General features: G+C 51.6%; 1 protein-coding gene across 2 annotated transcripts in view; it reads right to left on the reverse strand.

Moving 5' to 3' along the window:
- Positions 1-624: 624 nt before the first annotated feature.
- Dchs1 (dachsous cadherin-related 1) overlaps positions 625-19,326 on the reverse strand; it is a 35,394-nt gene continuing 16,692 nt past the window's right edge. For both annotated transcript variants that reach the window (XM_070035214.1, XM_070035213.1), the window contains exons 3-21: positions 14,830-15,018; positions 14,505-14,736; positions 14,130-14,366; positions 12,845-13,870; positions 12,417-12,610; positions 12,139-12,235; positions 11,869-12,026; positions 10,828-11,692; positions 10,498-10,737; positions 10,277-10,402; positions 9,517-9,726; positions 6,091-6,969; positions 5,869-5,982; positions 5,481-5,692; positions 5,237-5,391; positions 4,911-5,041; positions 4,513-4,796; positions 4,030-4,168; positions 625-3,695 (exon numbers count right to left, since the gene is read on the reverse strand). In XM_070035214.1, the coding sequence (XP_069891315.1) occupies positions 1,084-3,695; positions 4,030-4,168; positions 4,513-4,796; positions 4,911-5,041; positions 5,237-5,391; positions 5,481-5,692; positions 5,869-5,982; positions 6,091-6,969; positions 9,517-9,726; positions 10,277-10,402; positions 10,498-10,737; positions 10,828-11,692; positions 11,869-12,026; positions 12,139-12,235; positions 12,417-12,610; positions 12,845-13,870; positions 14,130-14,366; positions 14,505-14,736; positions 14,830-15,018 (8,100 nt within the window). In that variant the 3' untranslated portion in view covers positions 625-1,083. The remainder of the gene's footprint in view (positions 3,696-4,029; positions 4,169-4,512; positions 4,797-4,910; positions 5,042-5,236; positions 5,392-5,480; positions 5,693-5,868; positions 5,983-6,090; positions 6,970-9,516; positions 9,727-10,276; positions 10,403-10,497; positions 10,738-10,827; positions 11,693-11,868; positions 12,027-12,138; positions 12,236-12,416; positions 12,611-12,844; positions 13,871-14,129; positions 14,367-14,504; positions 14,737-14,829; positions 15,019-19,326) is intronic.

A 19,326-nucleotide genomic window follows, 5' to 3' on the forward strand; every position in this document is an offset into this window, starting at 1 on the left:
ACTAGTGACGAAGATGTCTCCTCCCTCTCAAATGAATGTTCCCCAATGCATAGGGCTACCCTCAGATCTTCTCTTACCTTGTTATGCATTTCAGATCAGAGTTCCCAACCTGTTGCCCACATCCTGCCACCCAAGAATCACAAGAGAATGGGCTTTGAAGATTCACAGATACATTTTTCCTAGAGGTGTGATAGTAGGAAAACGATTTTACCTCTCAGAGCCTAGACTTACTCATTTATAAGAGACTGTATGTGGTTGCAGTGAGAATTTACACCGATGTAAGTAAATCACCGAATGTAAAACTCTTATTCTAGATATTTAGTGGCTCCAAGGGGGAAGGATCTCTTCGCTGATCTGCTCTCATGTCCATCCTCCCCTCTCTTCAGACCCTTGGTCCCACAGTCCTAGATTCTTTCCCAAAGAACCAATCCCTCTCTGCTGCCCTTTTGCCCCAGGTAGGAAACTTACTACAAGGCGATAAATCAGCCTCAAACTAGGCTCCTGAGCTCCCAGTGCCATCTGTACCCCAAATGCCCCCATGTGCACTACCCTTTCGCATCCTCTGAGGTGTCTACAGTATTGCCAGATGCCTTCCATTCATCCCCACAAAGCAAAGCTGGAGGCTGGATACAAACTGCAGTTTATTAAGGCTCCAGAGTGAGAATTGGCACTTGTTCTGGGCAGGGGCAGGACCCAAGGGAGTAGGGTCCAAAGAGTTTGGAGGGGCCTCTTCCATCCCCCCTGGCCCCCAATAAATAAAGTTCAGCTCCATTACAGGGTGCTGGTGCAGGGCAGGAAGTCCTCACTGAGAACCCAGGGCTGCCGCTTCCTTCATATTTCTCCCCACACTACGGACCTGGCCACAAGCCAGTGACCAACAGACCCTCTGGTCCTAGTGCTCTGAGGAGGCTGGGGTGAAATGTGGGACCTGGCCCCACAGGAGTTTAGGGTAGAGAGCTGGGGCTTGGTGGTGGCCTCCCCACGGCCAGTCGTGGTCCGAGGCTGCTCTGGGGCAGGCTCAGAATGGGGCCTGCATTGGGGACACTGTGCGTATCCCAGGTCGGGGCCCAGCCTGGGCCACAGCTAGATGTGTAGCTCTGTGTCATCAGGTGGCTCCAGACCAGACTCTGTGCTGAGTGCTGAAGCTGAAGGGCCCTGGGCCACTCCAAATGGTGAGACAACGGGTGAGCGAGCAGCCAAAGGAGACAGTGAGGGTGAGAAGCTGGGGGACATGGCGGCTGAGGACAGGGATCCTTCATGACTGATGGGGGAGCGATGAGAGGCTGGTGGGAAGATGGCACGGGCTACCGCTGTGTTGGCAGGCTTGGGGGGCACAGACTTGGCTCCTGGATGGGCCACAGCAGTGATGAGGGGTGGTGGGTCAATACGGGGAGCTGGGGGGCAGGGCCGGGCTTCATCCTTGAGCCGAGCGATCTCTGTGAAGACACTGGCTAGGGGCTGGAACTGAGGGCACCAGCTCAGCAGGTAGTCCCAGTTATAGCTGCCACGGAGCTCCTCTTCGCCAGCTACGATGGCCGTCAGCGCACCTGCCACACACGGCTTGCCATCTGCTGGGAATCCATAGTCCCCAGTGGGGGCGGGGCTCAGGCCACACCCCCCAAGAAAGGCTGTGGCGGTAGCTGGGGTCCCCTCCTCTCGATACAGAGTGGCTCCTGCACCTGGCAGCAGTAGCCCTGCCTTGCGGCCCTTATACCAGGTGTCAGGGGCAGGTGGCTCACAGGATGTGTCACTGAGTCCATCTGCATCCTGCTGGATGCCTGAGTCAGGACCACGGGCAGCCAGGGAAGATGCCACACTGGCCACACGCGGGAACTCATTGATCATGCGGATCTCATCATCCTCTGCAGCCTCTGCGGAGCCTCGGCCGCTTGAATGTGAAGGGTCCAGGGAGCCGCCACGGGGGTAAGGGCCTCCAGCTCCTGGTCCCCCGTAGCTGGGGAGAGTCTGGTGATACAGGTGTTCTGAGGGTGGTGGACTGGGTGGTTCCCGGCCCAGCTTCTGCAGGGAGCCACTGGCTAGGGGTGCTGCCTGTGACATTGGGCCAGGAGCTGATTCAGCCTTGCGGTTACGGGCCCGAACAAGCCCTAGAACCAGAGCTGCCAGTGCAAGTACCACCACAACTCCCAAGGAGGCTGCCACAGCCCCTACCAAGAGCAGGTTAAGATCAGGTGCCAGTCCCAGTGCAGTATGGGTGATATCCACAGTCACAGGCACTGTGGCACTCCGGGACCCGGGCAGAGGCCCCCGTGCTACTACCTCCAGCCTTAGCTCCCGTGGGGTTTCACGCCGGGCCCGTCCCCCGCCCCCAGAGGTGGCTGTTCCACTGCCTGGAGCCCGACTGTCCACTCGAAGGTACAGGGCGCCTGTAGTCTGGTTGATACCAAAATAGGGAGAGGAGGAGGCAAGGGAATAGAGCACCAGCCCATCAGCACCTCCATCCTCATCTGTAGCCTGCACATGGCCCAGGCTGTGGCCTCGCTGGGCACCCTCTGGCACTTGGAAGTGGAATGCTGGAGCTAGGAACACGGGATCATACTCATCCTCTCCAGTCACTAGCACTGACACAGTGACAGAAGCCGAGAGATTGCCAGCATCCGCAGCACCCACCAGCAGTCGGAAGCTTCCTGTGTGCTCATAGTCAAAGGGTACTCGCGCTCGCAGCTCTCCACTGGAGCTGTTCAGTGCAAACGCCTCACGGCCCTCAGGCCCTGGCCCAGCCTCCAACAGACTATAGCGGAGCTTCCCAAAAGCCCCGGCATCCCCATCGATCGCATGCAGAGTGGTCACAAGAGTGCCTGGAGGCTGGTTCTCTGCCAGGCTGGTACTGAGCAAGTTCAGTGGGAAAGCTGGGCCATGGTCATTCACATCCTGGACCTCGACTGTCACTGGTGCCAAAGCAAAGTGTGCCCCAGCAGGGTCAGTAGCCTGCACTACGAGCTGATGTCGAGACTGGGTCTCACAGTCCAGAGGGTGAGCCAGTCGCAAGGCACCTGAGCTCTCATCCAGCTCAAAGAGCCCCAGAGGGTCACCTGAGCTGAGGGTGAAATGCACAAGGCCATGAGGGCCGGGGTCAGCATCAGAGGCCTCCACATGCATCAGCTCAGCACCCACAGGCATGTCCTCAGGTACCGTCACACGGTAGGATGCTCGGGTAAAGACAGGTGGATTGTCATTGACATCTAGTACAGTGACAGTGACGGACACAGCTGAACTTCGGGGTGGCTGCCCTCGGTCAGATGCAGCCACGGTTAGGTTGTACTGTGTTAGGGTTTCAAAGTCCAGTGGCTCAAGCAGTACCAGGCATCCCAAGGCCTGAGGACCCGGTCCAACACCCTCCCCAGCCTCAGCCAACCGAGGTTCCAGCTGGAAGACCCGGCCCCTGTTGCCACTAACGATGCTATAGTCTACAGTGGCATGGGTGCGGCTTCCATCAGCATCGGTGGCCTCCAGGGTGAGCAGGGTGGAACCAGGGGGCAGATCTTCAGTCACAGCCACACGGTAGTGTGGCAAAGCGAAGCTTGGGGCATGGTCATTCTGGTCTTGCAGCTGGACATGTACTGTGGCTCGGGCTGCCCGGCGTGGAGCTCCGTGATCTCGTGCTTCCAGTACCACATCTAACACTCCTGGCCCCTCATGGCTTAAGGCCTCTGTTCCTACTGTTGTGAACAAAGTTCCTGAGATGAGAAGAAAAGGGAAAAACACACATTCAGCAGTGGCCAAACTGTGTCAGCAGAAGACATATCGCCTTCAGGTGATTTGGATTTGGAAGTCAGACTCCAGGGACTGGCCCATGTGCTAAAACAGTATGCAACAGCCTCAAAAGGCTCATAGCTCAGGAACAGACAGGCAGTCAGGCTTATATTAAAGACAAAGTGGGTAGAAGGTGCTCCTAGAATCAGAAGTCTAGGAGTCAAGTTATTGGTAACAAATTCTAGAAATAACATCTTAATTAACACATGGCCAAATATGGTTAAAAGATCAAGGGATCGCATTGTAGGGAAGACATACCGTTGTTGGGGTCAACACTGAAGCCCTCCACGGGAGAAGCCAGATGGTAGGAAATGTGGCCATTGGCACCTGAGTCTCGGTCCGTAGCAGAGACAGAGAGAATGGCACTGCCTGGCGGTGTATGCTCAAGCAGCATCACCTAAGGTGTGAGAAACAGTGTTTACAATCAAACATCCCAGCTTCCCTGCCGCCCCCAGCCTTTGTGCTGGAGCTTGATCCAATAAGCCGTGTTTGGCATCTATTCCAGCTTGAGAGCTATACTTGTTAAGCTTTGAGTGAGAACTCCTTTTCCCCCTTTCTGGTCACAGGATACAGAACCTAGATATAGTCTACAGGCCCTGGAATGCTGGTCTGAGATGGGACATTCCTGTTTGCCAATGGACTCTAGCATCCAGCTGACCCCAAACACTTTTAGATCTGTCTCCTCCCTGTCCAGCAGGAACAATCCTGGGCCCACTTGTGGAGGCATCTAGGAGTGAGTACCTGGTAGAGACTCTGTGAGAAGGTAGGTGTGTTGTCATTGACATCCTCCACAAGCACCGTGAGGTTGGCGTGGCCCTCATGCGGTCCATCATGTGCCAGCAGCTGCAGATGGTAGTGGTCACACTGCTCAAAGTCTAAGGGGCCCGTGAGGGAGACACGTCCTCCATAGCGGCCAATACTGAAAGGATCCTGGGGCCCAGATGGGCTCAGCACATACCATAGCACTGGACCAGAGTCCACATCATTCCCTGTTACCTGTGCAATTTCTGAGCCCAACAGTGCATCTGCAAAACACCAGACAAGGGAGTTCAGCAGGGTCCTTATGTACTCTTGGAAGTCCAGGGTGGGTAAGTTTTTCTCTGCCACCTTTTATTCCTTTCACTTTACGTAGCCCTCACCTTCTGACACTCGGAGCTCCCAGGGCTGGGGGATGGTAGGACGGTTGTCATTGGTATCGATGACCATCACTGTCAGTGTGGCTGAGCCCACCAGGGCCGGGCTCCCTCTGTCTGTAGCCATCAGTACTAGCCTGGACACAAAGCACAATCAGATGGAAGGGCCTGGAGATAAGAGTAAACTTGGGAAAGGCTAAGGGAACTCAAGACAATGCTTGACTTTAGGGAATCTCAGGACGTAGCCTAGGGATTGTGAGGAATTGAAGATGAGGCTTGAAAATATACAGGCCCAAGATGGAAGCCTTGGGTCTGCAGAAGTCAGGTCTCACCGTGTTTCAGCCCAGATCTCCCGGTCCAGGATAGCTGTGGTAGTGATCGTGCCTGTGGCTGGGTCTACGTGGAATAAGCCTCGTGCTGGCTGGGAGGCAGCCAGACTATAGGAGATCTGTCCTCCAGAGCCTTGATCCAGGTCATCTGCCTCCACCTGGTGAGTGTAGGAGATGGTTGGCACTAGCTTGGCCACAAACAAATCAGACCAGCTCATCCCTCCCATCTTCCCATCACATCCCACACCTGCAGCACGGGCCCTTCCAAGGGCCGAGATTCTGGCAGAAAAGCCACATAGTGGGGTCGCAGGAAACGGGGAGCATTGTCATTGGCATCTTGCAGGGTCAGGGTCAACACAGAGAAGGCAAAGGCTCCTCCACTCTCGGCCTGCAGCACCAGTCGCAGACGCGGGCTCGTCTCAAAGTCCAGCCCCTCGGCTGCACGAACTGTGATGGCTCCTGTTGGGAGGCAGACTGCATCAGTGAGTCCTTTTCCTTACCCCCGAGTCTCCTCCTCCAAGGCTGCTTACTCAAGAGAATCCTTTCCCCTTTCAGTCTCGTGTGGTCCAAAGAACCTGCTTCTGCCTCCCCAGGAACCTATCCCTTCACACAAAGCCCCTGCTCTGATCCTTTACCTGTATTAGGCTGGATAGAGAATATCCCTTTCTCGTTTCCACTGAGAATGCTATAGATGATTGGTCCACTTGAGCCCCCTGCGTGGACAGCCTTAGGGGAGACAACAGAAGTCCCTGTGGAGACAACGAGAGAGGGTGGTACTGGACTGTGGGCACTTCAGGAATGAGTAACTCTAGTCCATCCAGGGATACAAATTTAGGGGCACATGGCTGGTGACCAACCTGGGGGTGCATTTTCACGGAGCACAGCTTCACTACTTGCTCGGGGAAAGCGGGGTCCACGTTCAGGCTCCCCTTGAAGTCCAACAATGACCACTCCAGTGGCAGAGCGAGCTGGACGGCCAAGATCAGTAGCCACGATGAAGAGGACACGATCTCGGGGTCCCAGAGCTACAGGAGAGCGGGTCACCCGGATTTCACCTGTGTAAGAGTCCACGGTGGTGCCAGGAGGTGGTGTGCCTGCCAGCCGGTATAGAATGGAGGCGTTGGCACCAGCATCACGATCTTCAGCTCGCAGTGTGGCCAGAGCCAGTGTTGGGGTACTGAGGCTGGGGCCTGGACGGGGGAGGCGCAGACGCAGAGGACTGGTAGGGAAAGTGGGTGCGTGGTCATTGACATCGCGTACCGTGATGGTGACAGGTACTGTGCTGCTCAGGGGCCCGGCCGCTGCACTATCCACCGCACTCACAGAAAAGGTGTAGCTGGGAAGGTGTTCTCTGTCCAGCGCTGTGGCTGTACGCAGTTCCCCAGAGGTTGGCTCTAGCAGGAAGGCTCCTGCTGTGCCTGCACCCAGGTAATAGGTCACACGGCCATTGGCCCCAGCATCAGGATCATGAGCCTGCAGTTGCAGCAGCAGTGTCCCTGCAGGTGCATCTTCGGGCACCTCCACTGAGTAGGCAGGAACAGGGAAGGCTGGGGCATGGTCATTGGCATCTAGCACAGTCACTGTCACAAGCAGAGTAGCACTGAGAGCTGGCTGGCCTCCATCCTGGGCTTCTATCTGCAGCTGGAATGATGGTTCCACTTCCCGGTCTAGTGGCCTTACAGTGCCAAACTCCCCAGAGGCAACATCTAAGGTAAAGGCGCCTGATGGATCCCCATCTGCAGAGAATAGTTAAGTACACATAAACATAAATGTGTCAGACCATGAAGATGGAAGGGCAATATAGCCAATGACAGAGATACAGGGGATGGAATGGGGCTGGGAGAAGAGCAAAGAATCAGAGACAAAGAGGAAAACAAACACTGAAGGTAAAGCTATTGTGAATGAAGCAGCTGTTATCAGAGTGTGATCTGGACAGCCCTTGGAGGCTTGTCCATGAGGACTTGTCATATACTGAAGACCAAACTGTTATCATAGGCATTATGTGCCATTTTCATTCTTATCTCACAGTTCACAGGGGATGCTTTAGAATACAGTAAGATCATTGCTTGGTGGATGAAATGTGTGCATATGCACTCTCCTGTTTTCCAGAATATTCTGGGCAGAACAAGTAGAATTATAATTTAAGAAATAGCTTGTGCTGGCGTCCCTCTGTTATACCTATGATCTCTGCATTACTGTCCAACAGATTGTTATTTGAAATCCGAACATTTCCTTTTGTATATGCCAAAGCACCAAACAGCATATTTAATTGCTTTGCTTCTCAATGATTTTTTTTTTTCTGGCCCTGGACTTGTACCCTGGTCCTAAGCGCTTCACTGAGATTTTTTTTGTTCAAGGCTAGTGTTATACTACTTGAGCTACAAGCTCCACTTCCAGCTTTTTGGTGGCTAATTGGAAATAAGAATCTCACACACTCTCCTGTCTAGGCTGGCTTTGAGCCACGATCCTCAGGTCTCCGCCTCCTGGAAAACTAGGATGCTAGGATTACAGATGTAAGCCATTACTGGTTGGTATTTAATTTTTATTGTTTTAATATCCAATATAGTAAATGTTGATAAAATTTACATATTAACCTTTTAGAGTTCACATCTGGGTGTGGTGGTTCATATTTTTTGTGGTCAGTATGGGCAACATAGTGAAAGCCATCACACACACACAAATGTCCTGAGACCAAAACATTTGAGAATCACTACTCAACAGCGAGAGAAAATAAGAAAAGAAAGGAGGAAGTAAGAAGAAAGAAAGAAGCAGGGCCAAAGAGGGAAATTAAGAATTAGAGAGGCATGAATGAAGAAGAATAATAGCTGGGAGCTGGTGGCTCACACCTATAATTCTAGCTACTCAGGAGGCTAAGATCTGAGGATCGTGGTTCAAAGCCAGCCCTGATAGGAAATCTGTGAGACTCTTATCTCCAATTAATCACCAGAAAACCGGAAGTAGTGCTGTAGTAGAGTGCTTGCTTTGAACTAAGAGCTGAGGGACAGCGTCCAGCCTCAGAGTTCAAGCCCCAAAACTGACAAAAAATAAATAAAATAAGGTCATTTTAAGGAAAATGGATGGAATAAAAGATCATGTTAAGTGAGATAAGCCAAGCACAGAAAGACAAATAAAATGTTTTTGCTCATATGTGGAAGCAAAAAGATAATAAAAATGTCAGGATTGTAAAAGGGAGTGTTGCAAGTGATCAGCAGGTGGGAAGAAGAGAGGAGAGGGCGTCAGGAGGTAGTACTATATAGAATGCACATACACATACGAAAACAGCATAATGAAACCCACTAAAACTCTTAATAGGGAGCAGGAGAGGGAGGGCAGTTAAGAAACAGCAATATAAATGGGAGGAATTTGAGTAAAGTACTAGATAGATAGATAGATAGAATCACAATGTATCATTATGCCAGTAATTATACAATAAAGATGGTGAATGTGATCAAATTTTATTATATGGATGTATTTATGTAAAGATAATGAAATGCCTTTGTATAGTTAATGCATGTTAAAAAAAATTGACCCCCTCGAGTAAACAGCTGCTCTGAAACTGGCATGGTGGCATACATCTAATAATGCCAGCACTCTAGAGTGCTGAGGCAGGAGGACCCAAGTTCAAGGCCAGCCTGAGCTACATAGCAAGATGTCGCCTCAAGAAAATAAAATTTAAAACCCTGCAAAAATATTCAGTCTCCCTGCTATTGCTTTTAGTGTAGTTCTAATTTTACTATGCTACAGGTAGGTATTTGATACAGACACACTCTGAAACAAGCAGTCTTCTTAGAGTCTCCAGACAATGTTATTGTCTCTTCGTGCTGGTGTCTCACACCTATAATCCTAGCTACTCAGGAGGCTGAGATCTGAGGATCACGGTTCAAAGCCAGCCTGGGCAGGAAAGCCTCTGAGACTCTTATCTCCAATAACCCACCAGAAACCAGAAGTGACGTTGTGGCTCAAGTGGTAGGGCACTCACCTTGAGCTGAAGAGTTCAGGGACAGTGCCCAGGCCCAGAGTTCAAGCCCCACGACAAACAAACAAACAAAAAAAGTGTCTCTTTGTGAGAAAGCGCATTTATTAAGAAATAAAGGTCAGAAAAAAGCCAGAGAGGCAGAGAAAAAGATACCCCCAGATATGTTGATGTATGCATGAGGAGAAAAAGTACAAGACATAAACAAGAGGGGAAAAGTGACCCAGACACATTGAAACCAACAGAGGCCAACAGGGAACAAGCACCAGGCAAGGAGGTGGTAAGTTAGCAAGAATGAAATGATTCTCACCCAGGATGTGGTACTCCAACTTCCCATTGGCTCCTACATCTGGGTCAGAGGCCCGTAGTGTAGTAAGAGTCTGGGGGTCTTGGCCCTCAGGTACTTCCAGAGAAAGATGGGCATTCCCAAAGGTTGGAGCATGGTCGTTCTCATCTTCCACGGTCACACGTACTGTGACATGAGTTAACAAGGGGGGTGAGCCCCTGTCCCGTGCATATACTGCGAGGAAGCAAAATTAATGAGGTTCAGTCTCACCTCAGTGTGCTTACAGATACACCTGCTAGCTAGAAAACATCTATCGTGCCACATATTCTGGGCACACTGTACATGTGGAACATATGGATACACATAAAAAGAGGTTCTTTTTCTTTCCATCTCCTCTGCTTGGTACATGCAAGACCTATCTCCTATTAGTAGTGGTGAGACTGAAAAGACTTGAAATGAGATATCAAAAGAGTTGGGCTCAAGTTCCTGCTTTGCCAGTGTCAAGCTATCTTGTTTGAGAAAGTCACTTCACTTCTCTGATACTCATATCAAAACGCTCCTGTTAAGTGGTGGCAGTATAAGCTAAGGGAGGCCTAGAGGGCATAGCTGTGACAATAGGCATTTGAAATTCTGTATGGTCACAGTAAGGACAATTCAGAAGTCAGCTCACCTAGCATCCTATCTAAATCTTGTCTTTCCATAAGCTGTGCTATACTAGATGGAACTTCTAGAAGATAAGTACTTTGGTTGTTCTACCCATGTTTGCAACACTCGTGGCTCTCACCTGTTAAGTTGATCTCCTCTTGTTCCTCTCGATCCAGGGCGCGGAGAGTCGTGAGAACTCCAGTGTTTGGGTCCAGAGAGAAGCTTTCGCCAGAAACACCTCCATAAGTGACTTGCCCATTGGCCCCTGAGAAGGGGCAGCATGGGGAGTGATCAGAGGGTAAGCACACCCTGTATTCCTCTGTCTCTCCCTCTTACAATCCATACCCCACTAGGTCTTACCCAAGTCAGGGTCAGTTGCCCGCAGGGTGAGCAGCGATGTACCAGGGGTGCTGTTCTCACGCAAGACGACGCTGTACTCCTGTTGCTGGAAAGTGGGAGCCTCATCGTTGACATCAACGATGCTGACAGTCAGGACCTGAGTGGATGAGCGAGGCGGGGAGCCGTGGTCTGAAGCCACGATGGTCAGTATATGCTCAGCTCGCTGCTCTCGGTCCAAGGGCCGCACCACGGACAGGGCTCCTAGGGGAGTAAGAAGGCAGATTGGTAGCAACCTCCACACTCCCCGCAACCCAGCATCCTCCAGGCCCACACCCCTGGCCCAATGCTCACCAGTGCTCGCGTGCAGCCGGAAGTGGCCGTCTCCCCCAGCTGCCAGGCGATAGGACACGCGCGCCGCCTCCCCCAGGTCCGGATCTCGGGCCACCACGTGCAGGGTGGTGGGCCCAGGCGGCTGGTCCTCGGGGAGGCGCACGCGGGAGGGCGAGGCGAACACCGGTGCGTTGTCATTTTCATCCGTGACAAAGACACGCGCGGAAACGCGGGCTGCGCGGCGGCGGCTGGCATTGCTGGGCCGGTCGCTGGCTTCCACGAGCAGCAGCAGCGCGGGCGTGGTCTCGCGATCCAGGCCGCGCGGAGCGCTGAGCGCCCCGGTGCGCGCGTCCAGACGCAGCGCCGGCACCGGCGGCTCCTGGCGGAGCAGACGGTAGCGCACTTCGCTGTTGGGGCCCGGGCCGTCGGCATCCGACGCGCGGAAGGTGTACAGCGCCGCGCCGGGCTCAGGGTTCTCCGGTAACGCCAGCGCCAGGGGGTCGCGCGCAAAGGCAGGTGCGTGCTCGTTTTCGTCCTGCACGCGCACCTGCACTCGCAGCAGCCGCGCGCCCGCGCCTCCCGGCCCCTCGGCGCGCACCGTGAGCGCGCGCCAAGCAGGGCCGGTCTCAAAGTCCAAAGGCCGCGCCAGGTACAAGCGTCCCGAGGTCGCATCCAGCGCGAAGGTGCCCTCGGGGTCAGCGCCACCTACCAGGGTGTAGGTGAGCGCGCCCACACCAGGTGGCTCCGGAGGCGCCACGGAGCCCAACAGGGATCCCGGCTGAAGCCCCTCAGCGGCGGTCACCGTCAGCACGACAGGTACTGGAGCTGCCGGGTCAGGCTCTGCCAGATCCGGCGATGGCTCGGCCACGCGAGCAGAGGGAAGCACCTGTTGTGGGCCAGGGAGGGAGGTTGCAATCAGAAAGACCCGTGTAAAAGCAGGTCTGCTCTGGGTAGTAGGGAAAGGTAGTAAGACTAGGCTGAGAAGGCCCATGGGGCCACCACAGAAGCGTGCGCTAATTAATGGAGGGGCGCCAGAGCAGCAGCTAGAAGAACGGGGCGTACCTGCACCAGCAGCTGGAGGCTGGCACTCCGAGGTGGGCTGCCTTGATCCTGAGCACTCAGTGTCAGCACGTAGTGGGGCCGCTCTGCACGGATCAGGGATGCTGCAGTGAGCAGTTCTCCAGAGTGAGGGTGCAGCGAGAAGAGCTCTGAGCCAGGACCTGAGCACAGGTAGAAGGAGGAGGGTTTGGCTCTCAGAACTGAGAAGGCCATGAAAACAACCCTCCCCCACTCAGCCCCTCCCTTTTTCTTACCACTCCCCTCCCCCCATACCAGTGAGCATGTAAAGGACCGTCCCGTTTTCCCCTTCATCCGGATCCTTGGCCTGCACTGTTGTCACTGGTGTTCCTGGAGGCACACGGTCTGGTACCTATGGGGACACAACTCTTACAATCATCTCCTTCCTATGCTGAAATCAACGCTGAATCCAATACCCCTCACCAGTGTGTGGGCAGAGCATTTTTTTTTCTCTCTTACCCACACCTAGGGTTCTATAGGGAGATGGCCCCTCCCTCTCCCATTTCAGGACAGAGTCCTGCCACTTCGCATACCTGTACAGGAAGTCCCCCACCAGCAGCCCCAGAAGCCTGCAGGAAGGTGGGGCTGTTGTCATTGAGGTCAAGCACTGCAATGTGCACTGTGCCTGTGGTGCTTCGAGGAGGGCTCCCCGCATCCTGCACTTGCACCAGGAGCTGGTAACTGCTCTGCTGCTCTCGGTCCAGGGAGTGGAGTGTGGTCACTTCCCCTGGGAATGCAGGATGGAGATCATGAGGAGATATTTAGGAATGCAGAGCCTGAAGACTACAGGTGAGAATCTAGAGTTGGGCAGTGTGGGAGGGAATGCCAGGGCTCAACCTCAGGCTAAGTCTTGGTCGTCATACCTAGGATCTGGGCTAGGGACTGGAGATCCTATCTGGGTGTTCACCCAGCTGTGGACTCTGAGGCTGATGGATCTTAGAATTTGGGTCCCAGTGCTTACCAGTCTGAGGGTGGATGTGGAAGGCTTTGTTGTCCTCTGACAGCTGTGGCAGGCTGTAGGTCAGACGTCCATTAGGTCCCGAGTCTCGGTCAGTGGCAAAAACCCGGCCTACACTGGTCCCAGGGGGCTGGTTCTCAGCCACAGCCAGGAAGGTGGGATCTTCGGACAAGCGGGGACTGTGATCATTCTGGTTGAGGATGCTGACCCTCACTGTGGCTGTACTTGTCTGTTGCCCTAACTCAGCTTTGGACCCAGATACTGCCATTACCTTCAGTGTATATAACTCCTGGGACTCACGGTCCAGTGCTGCCCGTAACCATAGCCACCCACTCTGTGATTCGAGGCCAAAGGGGTTTCTGGCTCCATCTGCTGCAAGGTGATAGGTGACAGGGCTCCCATCTGGTGCCTGGGCCTGCACTTGCAAGACCTGAGTTCCAGGGGCGGTACCTGAGGGCAGATCCACACGGTAGCTAGGACTGTCGAATCGGGGACCTACTCCATGGGTCCCCAAGTCCTGTATCATGACCCGAAGTCGAAAATGGCTGGTGCGTGGTGGGGAGCCCCCATCCCGTGCTTCTAGCTCCAGCTCATGATCTGGCCTTCCTGGAGGCCCCAGAGGCCCCATAAGCCGTACATGGCCTGTAGTGGGGTCCACGGTGAAAGCTCCATCACCTCCAGCAAGCAGGGTAAAGGTGATCCGGCTGTTAACCCCTGAGTCAGGGTCCACAGCCCGCAGTGTGTAGATGGGAGTTCCTGGAGCAGTGTTTGGTGGCAGTAATACAGTGTCTTCAGATGCAGGGAAAGCAGGGGAGTTGTCATTCACATCATCCAGCAGCACACGCACCCGAGTGATGGCATAAGCTGGGGGTACCCCACTGCCTGCTCGCACCTCCAGCTCCAACACTGGTCCCAGAAGCTCTCGGTCTAGAGGGCGAAGTGTTTTTAACAGTCCTGAGGTCGAATCTAGGGCGAAGAGTCCTCGGGGATCTCCAGCAGATAGGGTAAGGATCACAGGCCCAGAGCGACCTAGTGAAGAGGAAGAAAGGATGAGAGAAGTGGTATGGGAGCATCTCTTGAGTTAGAGCCCAGACTCTGATCCCAAGAAAGGCTAGGAGGTATATGTGTGACTTGCAAAGTATTAGGAAGGAGGCAGGAGTTGGCAGGGAAGTTTGTTAGCACTGCAGTGGCATTCATGCACCAGTGTTCTGTATTGGGGATCGCTGTCATGTGACACTCCAGGGTACCCTGAGATGGTGCTGGAGGGCTATATTGGGGGTTCTCATACCTGGTGGGTTGCGTGCCTGTACTGTACCCACACTGGTGCCTGGTGCCACATCTTCTGGCACAGAAAAGACATATTGTAGTTGCTCAAATATAGGTGGTGTGGGAGTTCCAGGCACAATGCTGATGTTGACTCGGGCACTGGGTTCAGCCTTCAGGCCGCCTCCATCCTGAGCCCCTATCTCCAGCTGCACCACAGAATTAGCCCGTCTGGTCAAGGGCCAGGCTACTGTCAAAAGCCCTAGAAAAAGGGTAGACACAGAGAACTATAAGGAAAGAATGGGGAATGATTATGGAAGGGACACACAATATATCATTTAGACGGGTGGGGGTCAAGGCAAAGGCTGAGAATAGGTCCTGGTCATGAGAGGATCCTCACCTGAGTGCTCATCCAAGGTGAAGAGCGGGGGGCTATTGCCCGCTAGGATGTGGTAAGAGAGTCTTCCATGGGGTCCCTGGTCAGGGTCGTGGGCACGCACCCTCAGCACAGCTGTGCCTGGTGAGCTCTGGACACTCAGACTGGCAGCGTACTCGCGTGGATAAAACTGAGGTGGGTTGTCATTCTCATCCGACACAAACACCTTCACATACACCATGGACTTGAGGCCTCCCTGGTGGGACATGCGGTCCTAGGTCAGATGGATTTGCCTGGCCCTGGCAACAGCTCCGACTCCAAAGACCCTGCCCAACATCTGTCTACTCACCCCATCCACAGCTGTCACTGTAAAGTCAAAGCTGGAAGGGCCCTGGTCACGATCCAGGGTCCGGGTGGTGCACACATCACCACTGTGGGCATCAATGCGAAATGGGGGAGATCCAGAAGTTCCGAGTCCAGCACCCAAGGAATAGGAGAGGAGGCCAAAGGGGCCACTGTCAGCATCTGTGGCAGTCACCTGAGGAGAGTGAGTGATAGCCAGGTAAGTAAGAGCCCCTCTTTGACCAGAAACGTCAGATCAAAGAGGTAATTAGAAAAGAGTAGCTGATGCTGAGTGGGGTGGCTCATGCTTGTAATCCCAGCCACGGGGGAGGCAGAGATCACAAGGATAGAGATTTGAGGCCTGCCTGGGCAATAAGTTGGCAATAGTCTATCTCATAAAGTAAGTCAGGCATGGTCCACGCGATGAGGGAAGTTGTAGGTATGAAGATGGCTAGCCCCAGGGGAAAGCATGAGACCCTACCCCCAAAATAACTAAAGGTAAAAGAAGGACTGGGAGCACAGCTCAAGTGGTAGAATGCCTGCCTAGCACTTACAAGGCCCTGAGTTCCAACCCTAGTACAAAGACAGAATTTTTACAAGCAGCTGGTACCCAGAGTCCCTGAGTGGCAAACATATGGACAGAACAACTAGGACATGGACCAAAATCAATCCCAGCCTAGACCCCGCCCAAGAATCTCTGGTCATAGCTTTTTTATTAAATAGTCAGTGCAAAAAATAGTCAATACATAAGCACGTTTGATGTGTGTTTGTGTTTAAAGATGCATTATTTGATGCATAATATTGATTCATTAAGTTGAACTCACTGCCACTAACGGTAACTTATGCCTAAATGAAGCTCATCTAAGAAATCTATTTTTTTTCTACACATGCCACAGCCTGTTAGTGCACTAGATAGCTCTCCAGTATTACACTCTGGGACTGTTTTAAACAGAAAAATCTCTAACAAAAGGCACAAAAATGAAAGGGAAAAAAACATTTCCCCAAAACCCAAAATGTGATATTAAATAGACCTCAAAAAGGACACTTGTTCACTCTGTCAGGACTCAAAAAAAGGAAAAACATTGGGCTTTTCCACTACATACAAAGTGACTCAAAACTTTTATCACTCTGTACATGTCTGGGTACACTGTGGGCACCATAGTGCTTCAACTATCAATCTGGGATTACAAATAAATTATAGAGAGTAATGAATTTGCTAACAACAAAATCCTAAAGATTGTACCTTCTATCCAGGTAGATCGAATCTCTTAATCACCCCAGGCAGAGAATTGACTGGACCTCAGAAGTACTGAGAATTATTCAGATTATAACTTTAAGGCCAGGGCCCTGTCCCTAAGCTTTTGTGTTCAAGGCTATAGCTACCACTTGAATCACAGCTCAGTTAAAGCTTTTTATTTTGGTTGGTCGTGGGGCTTGAAACTCAGGGCTTGGGCGCTGTCCCTGTGCTCTTCAACTCAAGGCGAGCACTCTACTGCTTGAGCCACAGCTCCACTTCCGGTTTTTTTTTTAATGGTTTATTGGACATAAGAGTCTCACGGACTTTCCTGCCTGGGCTGGCTTTGAACTGCGATCCTTAGATCTCAGCCTCCTAAGTAGCTAGGATTATAGGCATGAGCCATCGGCGCCCAGCCTCTGTTAAAGCTTTTTATTTCTTGCTGGTTAATTGAAGACTTTCCTTGGGTTGGCTTTGAATTGTGATACTCAGATCTCAGATTCCAGAGTATTTAGGATTTCAAGCATAAGCGTTTAAGCCTGACTTAAGACAGGGTTTCTTTATGCAATGCAGGCTGGTATTGAACTCACAATCCTACCTCAGCCTTCTGATTGCTGAGATAACAGGCCTACACCACCCTACACTACCCAGCATACAGGTCCCATCTTATATTGGGTTCAATTATTACTGATCTCTATAGGGTCTGCTCTACGGAATGATGGGTATGGCTCCACCTTTAGCCTAGAATAAGGCTAGGTATACACACAGTAGGTGCTCTATATGTACCATATTTGTTCATTGAGTAAACGGACTGTTCAGATCTCCCTGCTTTGTAACAACACTTTCTTTCATACCACTTTCTATACTGATTGCACATAGGCTCTCAATAGTGAGTTAGTTGGTAGCGGACTGCTGTAGGCTGTGACAAAGTGCTCTTTGTGGATAGATGGACCTCAGGGTCATGATACGTTGCAAGAGGAAGCTGCTGAGTTCCCATTCTCAGCCAGAAAATGTGCTCAGAGAGAAAGCTAGCCAAGGATTTCTGACTGTTGCCTGGGCCCTCAACAGAAGTGATCTGTGCCATTGTTTACCCTCCTGAGAGACATTAAGACCCTGCCATGGCTGAACCCTGGAAACAGCTCTGCTCTAACTCATTACTGTGGCCGTGGGCCCAGATATCCCAGGAGACAGACTTCCCCCTGCATCCATCCTTGTGAGCAGCAGCACATCTGCAGGACCATTTCTAGAAACTGGGAAAGACCTTTACCCTATGACTCATTTCAGGAAGAAAGCAATAAACAGTGGTCAGGAAAGTTGTCAGAAAGTGACCCCAAAATACACATGGCCTATTGACTGGAAATGACCAAGCCCGAAGTGAATTTTCTGACCTGCACAACTCCTGCTATAAGATTTCATTGCATATGCATAGACAGCAGGTTCTCAGGCATTGCTCAGGCATTGCTTCATCCATGCGGCCCCAAACCAGTAATGACCCTCAACTCCTCTTCTCTTGTCCTTACCCAACTGCTGGCTCGCATTAGATGCAGTATTTCAAGGAGAAAAGAAAGACCTTTGTGAACTCTCTAACATTTCTATGTGACTCTAAACTTACTATAGCTGCCCATTGTGCCCACTGCAAATACACCTCCTGTTTTGACTTCCTGACACTACCAGTTCCCATTTCTCCCCTCTCACTGCTCCACCCCTTACCCCCAGGGTTACTCTTATGTATTCTTACTGATTGCTTTTACACATTGTGGCTCCCTAGAATCTCTCCATGGCCTCTTCTCACCCCAGCAGGGGTGGGGAATGTCCGGCCCTGTGGGTCATATAAGGCCTGCAAAATCACTTGGTCTGACCCTGCCAAGGCAACCACAGGCGGGACTTGAAATTAAGTAAATCTAGGAGCTTTTTTTCTTAGCAACGTAAACATCAATACTAGCTGACATCACACGCCAAATGGCCTTTGGCAGAGAAAAGGTTCCCCACTCCCTGCTTTACACATTTTCTCAGGGCCTTCTCTCTCTCTCTCTCTCTCTCTCTCTCTCTCTCTCTCTCTCTCTCTCTCTCTCTCTCTCTCTCTCTCTCTCACTTCCCTAGCTTCAGCCATCACCTACACTTTCACCCTGGAGCACTCTCCTATGCTGCAAGCCTGTACAACTTGAATATCTAGATGCTTGCTTAACACCTGCACTTGGATGCCCCACAACCACTTCAAATCCAACCTGTCTAAACAAAGATTCCCAAACCTACCCTAATGACTCTTCCATTCACTTAGTTCCTCAAGCCGGGTATCAGTTATCTTTTCTCCACCTCATATATCAATCTACTAGGGACTCAGTGAGTTCTGAGTCTTTCTTATTTGCCTATTTATCTCTTGTTGTCATTGTCACTGTTGTGAATGAGATCTGACTCATCTCTCCCTGTATTATTGTAATTATCTTTTCACAGGTGTCGGACCTCAACCTACACTCTACATCAAGGCTTCTCACCCTTGGTAATTTGTGTGTCTGTGTGTGTGTGTGTGTATTATGGTAATGAAGCTTGAACTCAGGGCCTAGGTGCTGTGCCTTTTCTGCTTAAGGCTTGTGCTCTACCACTTGAGCCACAGCTTCATTTCTAGCTTTGGGGTAGTTAACTGGAGATAAGAGTTTCATGGACTTTCATGTCCATACTGGCTTTGAACTTCAATCCTCAGATCTCAGATCTCCTCTCTCTCTGAGTAGCTAAGATTGCAGGCATGAGTCACTGGAGCCCAGCATCGTGGAACTTTTGTATTATGAACCAGATAACTTGTTATATGTACTGTAAGATGCTTAACTGCATCTTTGGCTTCCACCCACTAGAGGCAGTGGTATTCCACTAGTCATAGCAATAAAAAAAATTGTCTCTAAGCATGGCTAAATGTCTCTTCTGCAGAGCAAAATTACCCCCAATTGTGAATCCTTGCTCTATACGGACTTAGGATTTGGGAAACCATATCTGATCATTTTATTCCTGTACTTGAAAATCTTCAATGATCCCTATGGAAAAAAGCCCACACTCCTTGGATTGGCTCCTGTAGTCTCATCTTGTATCTTATGCTCCAGAGATACTGAGCTACTTATAGTCCCTTGAACAATGGGGACTCACTCTCTACTGGTACTCTCCCATGTCTCCTCCCTCTCTCAGCTTGGAACCTTTTTCCTGCCTGATTTCCCGATACCCCATAAACTTCTGCTCAGTCTTCAGGCCAAGGGTCCTTTTCTTTAGGACTGGAAGTATAGCCCA

Source organism: Dipodomys merriami, unplaced genomic scaffold (genome assembly GCF_024711535.1).
Source record: "Dipodomys merriami isolate MVZ:Mamm:240054 unplaced genomic scaffold, mDipMer1.0.p SCAF_25, whole genome shotgun sequence".
NCBI lineage: Eukaryota > Metazoa > Chordata > Mammalia > Rodentia > Heteromyidae > Dipodomys > Dipodomys merriami.